This window comes from Crassostrea angulata, chromosome 3 (assembly GCF_025612915.1).
Source record: "Crassostrea angulata isolate pt1a10 chromosome 3, ASM2561291v2, whole genome shotgun sequence".
NCBI classification, from domain to species: Eukaryota; Metazoa; Mollusca; class Bivalvia; order Ostreida; family Ostreidae; genus Magallana; species Magallana angulata.
In genome coordinates, this window is record NC_069113.1 from 49966293 (window position 1) to 49983534 (window position 17242).

Genomic DNA, 17242 nt, shown 5'->3' on the forward strand with positions numbered 1-17242 from the left:
ATTACAGACCTATATTTACATTTTCCAGTGTCTTTGTCTGTGATAACACTACGTATCGATTTTGTACTATAAAACCCATAACTTCAAATGTCGCATAATTGAGACGCCAGCAGGGTTTGCTTATTTATATTTAAATATTAAGTCGTACAATGGCATAAAATTATATAAATATAAGAAATAAGGAATCATTCTTTGAATATTATGAAGTGATAATTTCGGTCGGAGCGTGATCAAATCTATCATAAAGCCCTTCGGGCTTTATTGGATTTGATCATGCCCCGACCAAAATTATCACCTCATAATACTCAAAGAATAATTTCTTATTCCTTAAATAAGCTCAGCATAAATGTGGCTTAAAGGTGGCTTAAAGATTGTATAACATTTAAGCAACCTTTACGCCACCCTCAGGTAACCGTTAAGAACTTGCTTAAAGCTTGTTTTTGCCCTGTGAACATCACTATCTGTCATGAGGTCAAAGTAGTGCATGAATAATCTAGATCACTTATTTTTCTATGTGCTCAAACTAATCGATTTGTGCTGAAACACGCAACTTAGATATCGAAATGAAAACTTAATTTTGGCATAAAAAAATTAGCCCATCTGTATTTTATGATACGAAGTTTTATACATTCATTTTCTTAATAAAATATAACATTAATTGTAGGGGATAAACTATAAAAAGATTAATGTTAAATATGCCTGTAAACAAAATAATGTTTATGGATCGATATCGAAACGAGGCGTTCTTGAAAATTACAATCGCAATTTGTCAAAGTAGACTCTAACTCAACTTTCAATCGCTTTGTTTTCAAATTTCCAACCTCTCTGTGACTTCAACATAAGGTGTACCATTCTATTCCGCCAAGCTTCAATCGTTGTTTTTTTAATGCCACAAGTGAATTTTCTTCTCTGTTTCACTTTATGATAATAAAAAAGTGTTGTCTTGTCAAAGGTAGTGTCATATATATTTATGATGATAACCAAATACTTGCAACATTGTTGTACAATATTTTGGTAATTTTATTCAATTTACAGACAGTTTCTTTGGATTGCTCAATTCAGACTGGGTCAGGACAAACTGAAACAGAAAACACTTATTAGAAAAATTGATCCTTATTGCATTTTTGTAAAAAAAAATGTATGCATTGAATAATTATTTTAGTTATTTTTACAAGTTAAAAACAAAATATGTATGATGATAAATGGAGAACAACATAATAGGTATTTAATCAAATTGTCCTTCAACCTGAAAGGTCTGTCAGTTTGAGTCCGTTTACGCCAAGATTTTCCAGATCTTCCGATATTTTCTGTTGATCTTCAACAGATGGGGTCCGAGTCTTGGTCATCACCACGTGATAGGTACCGGAAGCGGATATACATTCGTTCGATTTAAGATTGAAGGTGTTTGTGACAATCACATTGACGATTTTATAAGGTTCTTCGTTGTTTCATTATGGAATACGACTATGCGATATAGTTTACCTACAATTCAAACGTGAAGATATAGGTACAACATTTCTAATTGCTTTCCCTTGGACTGCAATGTCACATTTTCATTGGTTTAAACATAGCACGTGATTGCCTCATATATCTCTATATTTGTTCTGTGAGAAATAATATTAGGCAATATGGCCGCCATTGGTCGACGCTTCGCTTACTCATTTCGACATTTCATAGTATTTAATACATAAACTGCATGAGTTCTTAAAGTATTTGGAGTAGTTGCCCTTTGAAATTCTTTAAAATTAGAGTAGTTGCCCTTAGAATATTGACGTCACATTGTTTTGTCTGGAGCAGAACAAAATGGCAGCGTTCGAAATTTGCTCAAATCTCTGCAGAGGAAAGGGGGAAAACATTTAAAATTGAATAGCAACAAAACATTTAAAGTAAACATGGGTGAAGCAAGGATTTTTAAAGAGTATTTGAAAGGTGAGATTGAAAATTTTGAAGAGTTTAAATGAGTTAAATTGGAGGAGATGTTAGGCACCTTGTACATGGCTTTACGTAGATCATCGCTATTTGTGAATAAATATGTCGCTTGATAGTCCTCGGGAAACAAAACACTTATTAGGTTAGTTACTGACTCACTACGAAAATATATTGGGTTGATCAATGTCATAGACGGCTCGGCTTCGCCTCGCCATCTATGAGATTGATCAACCCAATATATTTCCGTAGTGAGTCAGTAACTAACCTAATAAGTAATAGTAGCATAGTTTTCGCTCGCTCTATCTTAAATGCATAAGAACATAATTGGAGCATACTTAGTTGTAATGCATCTTAAAATGTTGCATAATCTACAAACAAAATAAGTGTGAATGGGTTTAAAGTGCACAAATAAGCTCTGCAATTATAATTTCAATAAAAACGGATTTCAAATGCAGAAGTGTTAGTTGTTAATTTCTTTTATCACGATATATCTTATCACACACTATTGCATAAAATGGAAATCACAAAATTAGACAAACGACAAGCCCATAAATGTATCAATTGTTGCATAAAAATACATTGTATCTTTTGATATTATAGTACACATAGAAATTTCGAAACATGTAGATATTTTCAAAAGAACAAGTGTATATTGAAATGCTATAACAGGCGTCTCCCCATCAATGGTTAGATATGTTGATATTTTAAAAAATAATCTGTTAAGTTAATTGTTAAGTCTGTTATGACGCTGGAAATGTTGTTTCCTTAACAGTTATACATATACTTCAAACAAACAAACGTTGGTAATTTAAACCAATTCAAATATATTGAAAAAAGTTGAAACACTCACAGTTGTTCATCGATTTTTCCAAAGTGTAATTTGGTTCACCATCTACTACTTTCAACGAATAATTAGCATCTGTGGAACACTGCGACCTGTCAAAAACGGCAAACGTTAATCCAATCTAATTCGAATTTAAAGATATATATATATATATATATATATATATATATATATATATATATATATATATATATATATATATATATATATATATATATATATATATATATATATAAACGATGAAGAGATAGAGAACCTTTTTACCCGTCATATGTTTTTTCAAACATGCGGATTCCCCCTTCCAATCCAACTTCGGTGTAATGTAAGATTACATGATCTTGGTCTAATGGTTGACCAGTCATGAAATGGTACCAAATGATCGAAGCGCCAGAAATCTAAAAACAACAATTGTCGTTTTCAAGAGAGTTGATTAAGATAAAAGTCGGTAATAAAGGAATCAGTACTAAAGTAAAGTACCAAAACTATATTCCAATAAAAGTAAAGTCTTACTGTTCGTGATTTAATTATAGAATTTATCTTTCTATAATAAAATGTGCTTGATTTATCAGACCAAAAACAATATTTAGAAATTTCATTCAAGAAGAGATCCTAGAAGGACTACAAAAAATAAGTGAAAAGGCTCTGCCATTACTTAAAAGTAAGGAACGTGTTTTCTTATTTGGAAAATATGAACTTATCAATGGTTAGTTGATTGTACAACCAGTGTCAGATATTTTTACAAAATTGTCTTACATTGAAAGTTTTTTTTTGGTATCGATGTTATCTGAATTATAAAAAAACGCGTTGTCCAAAGTTATCTGAATCTTGCAAAGTGTGATTTGTAAAACAATATAAAACCCCACAAATATAAATTAATACCTTACTTGTTTGAATGCTCCGAGGACAGCAATCAAAGGTAGAAGAACTTTTAGGACGACCATTTCGGCTAGTAAACTGTAATAATTTGATATTTCATCCTGATCCACATTTATATCTATAAGCAACCCATGTAACATATTTAAATCTTAATTTGTCAGAGAACATATTAAACCAATGAAAATCCATTTTCTATTTTAGCTTTACTTATCAAAAGGCCCACATACCCTTTCTTTATCCAATTGGTTCAGTCGTTTTTGTTGTCGTCATCAATTGCGTTGTCCTTCAAATTTTGTTTACTCTGGAACCGCTGAACCAAATCCAAACAGCCTCCTTTTATTTTACTTCTAAGAATTTTCATAGTGAGATACATGTACACTGTAGTGTTTAAAACATTCACAAATGCTCTCAGAAAGAATGTAGTTTAACATTTGTCACTGCGTAGTAAAAATGGTTAATAATCAAAGTACTGAAATACTGAAAGACGGGGTCAAATTTATCAATTTTACAATCAATAAATGTTCTTTACCCGTGCTATCTGGAAGTAGCTTTACTCCTTTTCATATATTCCTACGCTTGAAACTACTTGATCATTGTTCTTTTGTTCCGTTTTTTGTGATAAAATAATTTAGAATATTATATTCAAAGCCTATCAAATTTAATGAGACCCCCCCCCCCCCCCCAAAAAAAAAAAAATAATTGAATAAACTTTCGTAGGTAAAATCGTTGAATCATTTTAGAACCATTTCTTATGAGTCAACGAATACTCCGGATGCATTCGTACATCATCGGGTCATTCCGTAGAAAGGTCGGATGTAAATAGAGTAAGAATAAACATCAATAACCTTATTCGTTTTTGCTTGAAAGAACTGTTAGACTAATCTTAGAAGCATGAAAAAAAAGAATTCAACTATTTTTCAAATATTGATTCATATTTATCAAATCTGTGGACAGGACGGTCAAAGTAATTTCTGCCCTATTTTTCTTAGCGTAGATTCAATTGATGTGTTGTACGCGTGCCATCCGGTTTAAGTCTCCGACTGACAGAAAACAAATAGACAGGGTTACGTGACCCCGTCAAAAAATGCATTAATTAATAAGATTAATATTGATGTAAAGCCTTATGCAAAATAAAAAAAAAACTAACAAAAAAAATAAACAAAGAAAATGTGTAAATAATGGCGTTTTTATGGATATTTTATTTGGACATGTTTCACTAGAAAATTTATGTAGGAAAGTTTCAGTTTGATATTTTATCTAATACGCTGTTTATTTTAATATTTTAAAAAGTGGAATAAAAATACATAAAGATATCAAACTCAAAATATACTGCAAATGTTAAACCTATATGGGTGTAAATCGTTAAATATTTCAATTTTTTAAACAATTAAAAGGCTATTTAATATTTTTTAAAAAGGCGATCACCGCAACCCAAACGTACACATCCATGCAATCTTTGGACACTCTCTCGGCACGAACAAAATTACTTGCAGTTTAATCATGAATTTACATACAGGCGTTGAACAATTGTTTGTGTTGAAGCTTGAAATTCCACATCTTCGTAAAAGAAACAGCGTATTATTAAAATTGCACTTATTGTTTGATGTAAATCTACGTCACATTATACCATAAATACCGACTTTCGAATTTTACAACATACTTCTTTTTTATAAATAGAAACAGTAGTAACCCACAGTTTTTAACAGTTAATTTTAGTAATGTAGCATCACGGATGGTTTTCAAACATCAAATTGATCTATTTTAAAATTACAAATGTTATTATTAATTTTTCATACCAGTATATGAGATGTTTAAAACACTAACGCAAACAATAAAAGTCAAGTTGAGACCAGAGTCTTTTAATCTATCATTTTAAAAAGTTTTTTAATAAATCAATTAATAAGAATTGCAAAAAACGATGTAGTTGACGTATAAAATTAGAAACTTTTAGCACATGTGTTAAACCTTCATCTAAGTTAATTTATATAAAGGAAACAGCTGCTGTTTCCCTTTCATGTCAGTCTTACTAAGAATCAACTTTTTCTTTGAATGATTCTTTTCTGATCCATTTAACGCAATATGTAACATTGCTCTAAATTTGGATTTAAAAATACGTAGAAAGAGACAACAAAAATCATGAACCATATCATGCAATATGCGATTATAGATGTGTACTTTTCTCGGAAGTGCTGAAAAAAATTAAATCTGGGAAATATTATTTTTCACGATACTGGTAACAATTCAGAAATCAGAAAATGAATCCATTTTGCAAATAAAATAATACTAGATGCTGTCAATAGACAGTGACACCCGCACCAAGTGTTTGCCCTAAAATAACACTGTTTTGTACCAGTTTAATTAAAAATGAAGGCCACATGCAAGTTCCCGTAATGCATTTGAAAATTATAATTTTCATAACTGAAGGATGAGATCCCTTCCCATATGATAATACACATGAGCAGCACCTAATGTACAATTTTGGGTTGAACTGTTTGCATGTGAATTTTAAGTTAATCAATAATCTTAACATTTCATGTCATAGAAAGTATAATGGTCTATATAATTATTACAAACAAAGTTGAATTATGCTCCCTCTCCGCGGCGGTTGCCAGCTTTAGATTTGCTTCTCTGTGCCTACATGTACATAATCGTGTGCACGGCTTAGAGAAGGGGTGGAAGTAAGGATTCCAGACCCCCCTCCCATGAAAATTCATTTATATCAATAGTAAAATTACTAAAAATACACCTCGGACGCCAATGACCTTACAGATATGTAATTGCTCTAACCCATTGCGCTTCAATGTTAGGTAACATTATTTTGAGGGAAAATATTATATTTATATTGTATTGTTTATTTCAATAGGAAGTATACCTCACAATATGCAGGTGTCCTGCACCACCTTAAAGCTGTTATTTACCTGATAAATTTGAAGAATAGGTCATAAAAACATGCACGTTACAAGTAACTGATCTTTGTCTGAAGTTACGTACACAACACAGGTCTACAGGTCTGAATAGCGGGTACTAGGTTTACCAAGCACTTCGATTAGATAGGTTTCAAGTGGTGTATACATACATGTATGTATTTTCCATATGCAAAAAAGGATTATTTAACATGCATAAACATTTCTTTTGTGATAATCAGCTAAAGGATTCATATTGTGCTCTAATTGGATTATCGTTTTGATGTTGACCAATATAGGTCAGCATAATACATGTATAGTGAGTATTATAGTAGCACACTGTTATAAGTAAATAAGTAGTACTTTCACGTTCTAGATAAGGGATCTCCCTTTGCAAGCATACTGTATCATCATCTTTAATATTACATAATCTTATCATCGTTACCTATCCTATAGCATTTGTAAAGTTTCTGTCATTTTAATTGGAAAAGTTATTTATTTGTCAGACTAACACTATTGAGTTGACCCCTGTAACAATTTCGTATTAAATTAGTGTATTAAATGTATAAGTAAGTGTAGAGATGTATCATTTTTATATGAGTTATAATAGGAAGGAAGGGGTCTTTCTTTCTTAATGTATTATAATGCATCAAATACGATGTAGGCCATGACCCTATGGGATTGTTCTGACCCCATGAAACAGAAAAATACAAAATATCTTCTAATGTAATTATGATGCATCAAATGGTGTAAATTACATGATCCCCAGGGTTTGTCTTTAACCCCCTCTACTTTTATGAAATAGGAAATGATGATACACTGTATATTTTGATAACTTTTGAGATCCTCATTCCTTATCCATATAATTTATGCTTGAAGATCATTTCACCATCTTTTAAGGAACAGGTGGAATACAGTTAAACGACAATTTGAGAGGATCGGAACGATACACATTGCATAGATACACTTATATAATGAGCACAAACATTGCAATAACTCTCAAATGGACATATACCTGCCCATAGTGAATGATATAGATATAGGTTCCGTTCGTCATGGGCGGAAGGTGAAGCTCCAACAAAAGTGAATTTCTCTGTGCTTTATATATATCTAACAAACGGTCAACCATATGAAAAAACTATATAGTGAAAAACAAATTCAAAGCACAGCAAACATGGACCTCGAACAAATATAAGAATGGGATTAGGTGCCTAAGTGGAGTACACACCCCTTTGCATCTTATAGATATATGATTTTGTAAATCTGATAATTCAACAGTAATTCTATTCGTAGTTCTGTGTAATGATTTATCACAAACCTATATTTACCCTGGCTATAATTGATAGCAAGGCGATACAGCAGCTGTATATGAAATTAGTCAAATTTGGCCCCCCGTATTTCGCAAATTTTTTATAGTGTTTCAGGAATATTTTATTGTTGTGTTATTTTCTTGAAGATTTGATATAAAATATATTTTTCACTTAATTATTTGAGATTTTGCACTTATTGGCCGTATATGACGTCAGAAGTGACGCTTTTTATAAATCAATCAGAATCATTCATTTATTGACATTTTTCTTATCTTTTTAAGAATGAGATATATAGAGCGACGCTTTGAACAAGAACACACTTTTCGTCGCTTATAAGTACTGGATAGATACATCTTTGGTGAAAATATTGTGTTTGTTCAAGTAATCGCTCAATGTTATCTTAAAGAAAAACGGCTTAAAAACGACCCATTTTCAGCTAAAAATGAAAAAATGGCGAGAAAAACAGTTAGGAAGACTACTGTTAAATGTCACTTTGACAAATAAAAGCTCCATGACCCCGTATAGTTACCCTAGACAACCAACAATGTGCACGCAAATTAGTTTATAGTAGGTTTGTATATTCATCACTACCAGACGGATGGTTAAACTTTCTCCCTGCATGTTGATTTACCTTCAACCTAATTAAAATTAACACGTATAAATCCTTTTCTCTGTGATACGCTACACATATGTGTCATATTTAATCAGCTGTGTTCAATGTACAAATATATTCAACCTAGATGCGAAGTCTTTATTCTAAAAAAAACATGGCCTTGCGTCTGGAAAAAAAACCAGATTTTAATTAGATATACATAAAGAAAAAAGCATGTCTAGACACACAACACAGCGATTTTAACAAGAAAAATTGATTATACATGAACATGTATGGTAGATAAGTAAATAATGTATATTAAGTCGCAAGTTTCAATAATTGCAAGATAGAAAAGGTTTTTGGAACGGGTTTTGCAATAGAAAAAAAAAATTCAAAACGCCCAAGACGAGGATTGAACCCGGAGCCCTTCGTTTACAAGCATCAACTCACTCCATCTGCGCCACAGCTACTTATATCTTTAATCTTAAATGGTTTTTATGTCCTATAAATTGGTGGCTATTGAATCAATGTAATGAATGTGTATTTTTTACTTGAAAAGATGTTGACTTCCATTCAGTTTGTAACAATCAATTATATCTAATTTATAAATTATATGCATGCATGTATTTAGAAAGAAATACGGTACTTGGTCTTCAGTGAAAAAAATATATTATACCTGAATGGAAACTGTTAGGCTTACTAGTACTTAGTTAATAAATTTAAACCGGGTACGTTCACCTATTTCATAACTAAATGAAACGCAAGGAAGAAGATGAAACTATTTTATAAATGCATTGAAACTATTAGAGTATTAGTTCTACGCAATCTCCCGGTTTTCGCGATAACGGCACCATTCCAGCATTAACAATTGTCAGATGTACCCGGCCGGGTATGTGACATTACTCTTATACATATATTTAAATAATTAACTACCATTTATGATCACCGAACAATAATTAATTAGTCTCTATATTTTACTCTTATATACATTCATATTTTTTAAAACCCATAGTTAGGAAATAATACTTTGAGAATGATTTACAAATGTAAATAAACTTTCATTCACTGGACTTATCGTATACACGAACATAATAACGCCTTTAGAAACCCTGACGTGCACCTGGGTACACGACACACTTGTTGTGCATATCTTGTATATTCTGTGTTAGTTCAAGATACTATAGTATACACACACGAACAAAACTTTGTCTAGACCAAAAAGCAGTAATATCCCGCCTTATATAACAAAGGTAATTGAGAGTCTCTTCATCTCTAACATGTATCTAGCAAATCTAGAATTAGACCAAGAAATGATTTTTAATAACCGAATTAACGAGAGAGAGAGAGAGAGAGAGAGAGAGAGAGAGAGAGAGAGAGAGAGAGAGAGAGAGAGAGAGAGAGAGATTTCACTGCTTAATTTATAATAGGAATCAAACATACTTTAAGGTAAACGTTTACTCAGAATGAAAAAAAATTCCACTGATGATAATGGAAATCCATCTATTGTGTATTATAGACCTATCTTTCACTTTTATAAAAGCGGGTCAATGACCTACTTTTTGAGATAATGGCCACCGAATATTTTTTGAAAAATTTTACAAAAGTCCCTAAAATTTTACACAATGATTGAAATTTCCTTGATTGTGAAAATAATACAAATTGCTATACTCATTTAAAATGAAATACAGATAATGAATGGCAGTGATACTTAATAAACACAAAGCAAGTTTTCATTCACAAATTTTATGAATATTCCAGTCCGAATTTCCTCTATCAATTTTTAAATTCCTACCCTTTTTTGATTCAATTTTACAAAAAATTGAATGGTGATAATACTAAAACATTTATAGCATTAAAGTAGGCATATTGAACTTACTCTGCTGGCATAAAAGTTATGTGAGGTCAATGATGAAGATTTTGAGATATGGTGTCTTTTTTCGTTTTTAAGCATTTTTCAATATTTTTGTAGTGTGTGCCATTCGAATATATGAACGAAAAAATGAGATAAAACCAACAGAAAATGTGCAATATTGTGTTCACTAACAAATAAATCATAACTTTGAATATAACAGTACTACCAAAAATATTTCAGTGAAAAACAAAATCTGAAAATTTTTGTCCGAATTTCCTCTGTTTGGCTAAAAGTCCAATTTTGAGCCTACTTCCATAAAATAGTAAAAATATCGAATGGTTTATCAATAATAATCCATTTATAATAAATATCGTTAGTGTTTAGAACAAATTTTAATCATGGCATTGAACTTTATAGCAATCCGAATTTGAGAACTCAAACCTTGAGTAAACAACGTCCTTAATATAATTTCATGCGCAGATTAAGATACAGAGACTGACTGCGCTCGCGCCTACAATAATTTTGAAACCAAAAAACAAAAAAGAAATAAAAAAGAATTTTATAGCGGCAACCTGTGTCGAATGAAGCAGAGTTGATAACAGCGATCTGTGTTCAATGGAGCGACAATTAAAGCCGCCTGGAACACCCCCTCCTTCCTTGGAAATGATATATCACTCGGATCACCCCCTCCCATCCCTATATAATGACTTTTGTATTTAATTTATGTATTCAAGATGAATCTGTTCAGCTTGATTTAACTTGACTTAACGAGGCTTGGTCTAATTTGTTCTGCCCTAGATTTTTGAATGAAATTTTTTACACGAATTTCTACTGATATAATTATTATTTTAAGAAAAAAAAATTAGACATTTATCACACCGTTTGTTTAGGGGGTCATCTCAAAGTTTGTTAATTTTTAACACAGGACCCTATGGGATTTTGCTTGAAATGTATCAATTTTGCACATTTTTTACATTTTTTTAAAACTTCTGCCCTAGGGATTTCTTTTTCTGTTCTACATATTAAAGTTATTGCTAAAAGGCATCAAATGGTCAAATAAAAAAACCCTTTTACCTAATGGTATGTTCCAGGGGTCTTATCAAAGTTGTTTTTTATATGCCGAATTTCCCAGATTTGTCAGATAATGGCTATTTTTTATTTGACAAAGGGGGAAATGTTGATCTTTGTAGTATTATTAAAACATTCAGACGTATTTAAGTAATTAATAAATATATAACATCACATATTAAGGGTCATTAATATAAAATACATGGTTACAGTCTTAAAATATATGAATTAACTATATTTAGGCGGGTTCTGAAAACATGACAGAGGACTAGGCTGGCTGAACCCTCTTCACGTTTTCGACCGAGCCCAAATAAAGCTTATACTTCAAGACATTTATGTTTATTCCACAATATAACATAATTTTTATGCATCAAATGCAGTTGAAACTATCACGCCATTGCGTCAACCAAGCAAAAAGATGACGTCACAATGCAAATGAAACGCTGCGCGAAAGCGTGCGTACTAGTTCTGTTCTCGGCCTCGTTAAAAGGAACTTAAAGATGGTGTAAATACAACTTAAAGGGACGGTAAATGCCAATTAAAGGCACTTAAAGGTGGCTTAAGGCTTAAAGAAGTTTGGACATTACAGACCTATATTTACATTTTCCAGTGTCTTTGTCTGTGATAACACTACGTATCGATTTTGTACTATAAAACCCATAACTTCAAATGTCGCATAATTGAGACGCCAGCAGGGTTTGCTTATTTATATTTAAATATTAAGTCGTACAATGGCATAAAATTATATAAATATAAGAAATAAGGAATCATTCTTTGAATATTATGAAGTGATAATTTCGGTCGGAGCGTGATCAAATCTATCATAAAGCCCTTCGGGCTTTATTGGATTTGATCATGCCCCGACCAAAATTATCACCTCATAATACTCAAAGAATAATTTCTTATTCCTTAAATAAGCTCAGCATAAATGTGGCTTAAAGGTGGCTTAAAGATTGTATAACATTTAAGCAACCTTTACGCCACCCTCAGGTAACCGTTAAGAACTTGCTTAAAGCTTGTTTTTGCCCTGTGAACATCACTATCTGTCATGAGGTCAAAGTAGTGCATGAATAATCTAGATCACTTATTTTTCTATGTGCTCAAACTAATCGATTTGTGCTGAAACACGCAACTTAGATATCGAAATGAAAACTTAATTTTGGCATAAAAAAATTAGCCCATCTGTATTTTATGATACGAAGTTTTATACATTCATTTTCTTAATAAAATAAAACATTAATTGTAGGGGATAAACTATAAAAAGATTAATGTTAAATATGCCTGTAAACAGAATAATGTTTATGGATCGATATCGAAACGAGGCGTTCTTGAAAATTACAATCGCAATTTGTCAAAGTAGACTCTAACTCAACTTTCAATCGCTTTGTTTTCAAATTTCCAACCTCTCTGTGACTTCAACATAAGGTGTACCATTCTATTCCGCCAAGCTTCAATCGTTGTTTTTTTAATGCCACAAGTGAATTTTCTTCTCTGTTCACTTTATGATAATAAAAAAGTGTTGTCTTGTCAAAGGTAGTGTCATATATATTTATGATGATAACCAATTACTTGCAACATTGTTGTACAATATTTTGGTAATTTTATTCAATTTACAGACAGTTTCTTTGGATTGCTCAATTCAGACTGGGTCAGGACAAACTGAAACAGAAAACACTTATTAGAAAAATTGATCCTTATTGCATTTTTGTAAAAAAAAATGTATGCATTGAATAATTATTTTAGTTATTTTTACAAGCTAAAAACAAAATATATATGATGATAAATGGAGAACAACATAATAGGTATTTAATCAAATTGTCCTTCAACCTGAAAGGTCTGTCAGTTTGAGTCCGTTTACGCCAAGATTTTCCAGATCTTCCGATATTTTCTGTTGATCTTCAACAGATGGGGTCCGAGTCTTGGTCATCACCACGTGATAGGTACCGGAAGCGGATATACATTCGTTCGATTTAAGATTGAAGGTGTTTGTGAGAATCACATTGACGATTTTATAAGGTTCTTCGTTGGTTTCATTATGGAATACGACTATGCGATATAGTTTACCTACAATTCAAACGTGAAGATATAGGTACAACATTTCTAATTGCTTTCCCTTGGACTGCAATGTCACATTTTCATTGGTTTAAACATAGCACGTGATTGCCTCATATATCTCTATATTTGTTCTGTGAGAAATAATATTAGGCAATATGGCCGCTATTGGTCGACGCTTCGCTTACTCATTTCGACATTTCATAGTATTTAATACATAAACTGCATGAGTTCTTAAAGTATTTGGAGTAGTTGCCCTTTGAAATTCTTTAAAATTAGAGTAGTTGCCCTTAGAATATTGACGTCACATTGTTTTGTCTGGAGCAGAACAAAATGGCAGCGTTCGAAATTTGCTCAAATCTCTGCAGAGGAAAGGGGGAAAACATTTAAAATTGAATAGCAACAAAACATTTAAAGTAAACATGAGTGAAGCAAGGATTTTTAAAGAGTATTTGAAAGGTGAGATTGAAAATTTTGAAGAGTTTAAATGAGTTAAATTGGAGGAGATGTTAGGCACCTTGTACATGGCTTTACGTAGATCATCGCTATTTGTGAATAAATATGTCGCTTGATAGTCCTCGGGAAACAAAACACTTATTAGGTTAGTTACTGACTCACTACGAAAATATATTGGGTTGATCAATGTCATTGACGGCTCGGCTTCGCCTCGCCATCTATGAGATTGATCAACCCAATATATTTCCGTAGTGAGTCAGTAACTAACCTAATAAGTAATAGTAGCATAGTTTTCGCTCGCTCTATCTTAAATGCATAAGAACATAATTGGAGCATACTTAGTTGTAATGCATCTTAAAATGTTGCATAATCTACAAACAAAATAAGTGTGAATGGGTTCAAAGTGCACAAATAAGCTCTGCAATTATAATTTCAATAAAAACGGATTTCAAATGCAGAAGTGTTAGTTGTTAATTTCTTTTATCACGATATATCTTATCACACACTATTGCATAAAATGGAAATCACAAAATTAGACAAACGACAAGCCCATAAATGTATCAATTGTTGCATAAAAATACATTGTATCTTTTGATATTATAGTACACATAGAAATTTCGAAACATGTGGATATTTTCAAAAGAACAAGTGTATATTGAAATGCTATAACAGGCGTCCCCCCATCAATGGTTAGATATGTTGATATTTTAAAAAATAATCTGTTAAGTTAATTGTTAAGTCTGTTATGACGCTGGAAATGTTGTTTCCTTAACAGTTATACATATACTTCAAACAAACAAACGTTGGTAATTTAAACCAATTCAAATATATTGAAAAAAGTTGAAACACTCACAGTTGTTCATCGATTTTTCCAAAGTGTAATTTGGTTCACCATCTACTACTTTCAACGAATAATTAGCATCTGTGGAACACTGCGACCTGTCAAAAACGGCAAACGTTAATCCAATCTAATTCGAATTTAAAGATATATATATATATATATATATATATATATATATATATATATATATATATATATATAAACGATGAAGAGATAGAGAACCTTTTTACCCGTCATATGTTTTTTCAAACATGCGGATTCCCCCTTCCAATCCAACTTCGGTGTAATGTAAGATTACATGATCTTGGTCTAATGGTTGACCAGTCATGAAATGGTACCAAATGATCGAAGCGCCAGAAATCTAAAAACAACAATTGTCGTTTTCAAGAGAGTTGATTAAGATAAAAGTCGGTAATAAAGGAATCAGTACTAAAGTAAAGTACCAAAACTATATTCCAATAAAAGTAAAGTCTTACTGTTCGTGATTTAATTATAGAATTTATCTTTCTATAATAAAATGTGCTTGATTTATCAGACCAAAAACAATATTTAGAAATTTCATTCAAGAAGAGATCCTAGAAGGACTACAAAAAATAAGTGAAAAGGCTCTGCCATTACTTAAAAGTAAGGAACGTGTTTTCTTATTTGGAAAATATGAACTTATCAATGGTTAGTTGATTGTACAACCAGTGTCAGATATTTTTACAAAATTGTCTTACATTGAAAGTTTTTTTTTGGTATCGATGTTATCTGAATTATAAAAAAACGCGTTGTCCAAAGTTATCTGAATCTTGCAAAGTGTGATTTGTAAAACAATATAAAACCCCACAAATATATAAATTAATATCTTACTTGTTTGAATGCTCCGAGGACAGCAATCAAAGGTAGAAGAACTTTTAGGACGACCATTTCGGCTAGTAAACTGTAATAATTTGATATTTCATCCTGATCCACATTTATATCTATAAGCAACCCATGTAACATATTTAAATCTTAATTTGTCAGAGAACATATTAAACCAATGAAAATCCATTTTCTATTTTAGCTTTACTTATCAAAAGGCCCACATACCCTTTCTTTATCCAATTGGTTCAGTCGTTTTTGTTGTCGTCATCAAGTGCGTTGTCCTTCAAATTTTGTTTACTCTGGAACCGCTGAACCAAATCCAAACAGCCTCCTTTTATTTTACTTCTAAGAATTTTCATAGTGAGATACATGTACACTGTAGTGTTTAAAACATTCACAAATGCTCTCAGAAAGAATGTAGTTTAACATTTGTCACTGCGTAGTAAAAATGGTTAATAATCAAAGTACTGAAATACTGAAAGACGGGGTCAAATTTATCAATTTTACAATCAATAAATGTTCTTTACCCGTGCTATCTGGAATTAGCTTTACTCCTTTTCATATATTCCTACGCTTGAAACTACTTGATCATTGTTCTTTTGTTCCGTTTTTTGTGATAAAATAATTTAGAATATTATATTCAAAGCCTATCAAATTTAATGAGACCCCCCCCCCCAAAAAAAAAAAAAATTGAATAAACTTTCGTAGGTAAAATCGTTGAATCATTTTAGAACCATTTCTTATGAGTCAACGAATACTCCGGATGCATTCGTACATCATCGGGTCATTCCGTAGAAAGGTCGGATGTAAATAGAGTAAGAATAAACATCAATAACCTTATTCGTTTTTGCTTGAAAGAACTGTTAGACTAATCTTGGAAGCATGAAAAAAAAGAATTCAACTATTTTTCAAATATTGATTCATATTTATCAAATCTGTGGACAGAACGGTCAAAGTAATTTCTGCCCTATTTTTCTTAGCGTAGATTCAATTGATGTGTTGTACGCGTGCCATCCGGTTTAAGTCTCCGACTGACAGAAAACAAATAGACAGGGTTACGTGACCCCGTCAAAAAATGCATTAATTAATAAGATTAATATTGATGTAAAGCCTTATGCAAAATAAAAAAAAACTAACCAAAAAAAATAAACAAAGAAAATGTGTAAATAATGGCGTTTTTATGGATATTTTATTTGGACATGTTTCACTAGAAAATTTATGTAGGAAAGTTTCAGTTTGATATTTTATCTAATACGCTGTTTATTTTAATATTTTAAAAAGTGGAATAAAAATACATAAAGATATCAAACTCAAAATATACTGCAAATGTTAAACCTATATGGGTGTAAATCGTTAAATATTTCAATTTTTTAAACAATTAAAAGGCTATTTAATATTTTTAAAAAAGGCGATCACCGCAACCCAAACGTACACATCCATGCAATCTTTGGACACTCTCTCGGCACGAACAAAATTACTTGCAGTTTAATCATGAATTTACATACAGGCGTTGAACAATTGTTTGTGTTGAAGCTTGAAATTCCACATCTTCGTAAAAGAAACAGCGTATTATTAAAATTGCACTTATTGTTTGATGTAAATCTACGTCACATTATACCATAAATACCGACTTTCGAATTTTACAACATACTTCTTTTTTATAAATAGAAACA

At 31.5% G+C, this 17242-nt stretch overlaps 1 protein-coding gene and 1 pseudogene across 1 annotated transcript; both read right to left on the reverse strand.

The window, feature by feature from the left end:
- Positions 1-1058: 1058 nt before the first annotated feature.
- LOC128175784 (uncharacterized) lies at positions 1059-3714 on the reverse strand (annotated as a pseudogene).
- A 9299-nt stretch (positions 3715-13013) lies between these two features.
- LOC128175880 (uncharacterized) lies at positions 13014-15689 on the reverse strand. The gene is made up of 5 exons (XM_052841741.1): positions 15576-15689; positions 14954-15084; positions 14736-14821; positions 13202-13438; positions 13014-13033 (listed from the first exon to the last, which is right to left on the reverse strand). The coding sequence occupies exons 1-5, from the start codon at positions 15630-15632 to the stop codon at positions 13014-13016; spliced, it is 531 nt and encodes a 176-aa protein (XP_052697701.1). The 5' UTR covers positions 15633-15689.
- Between the last annotated feature and the right edge of the window lie 1553 nt (positions 15690-17242).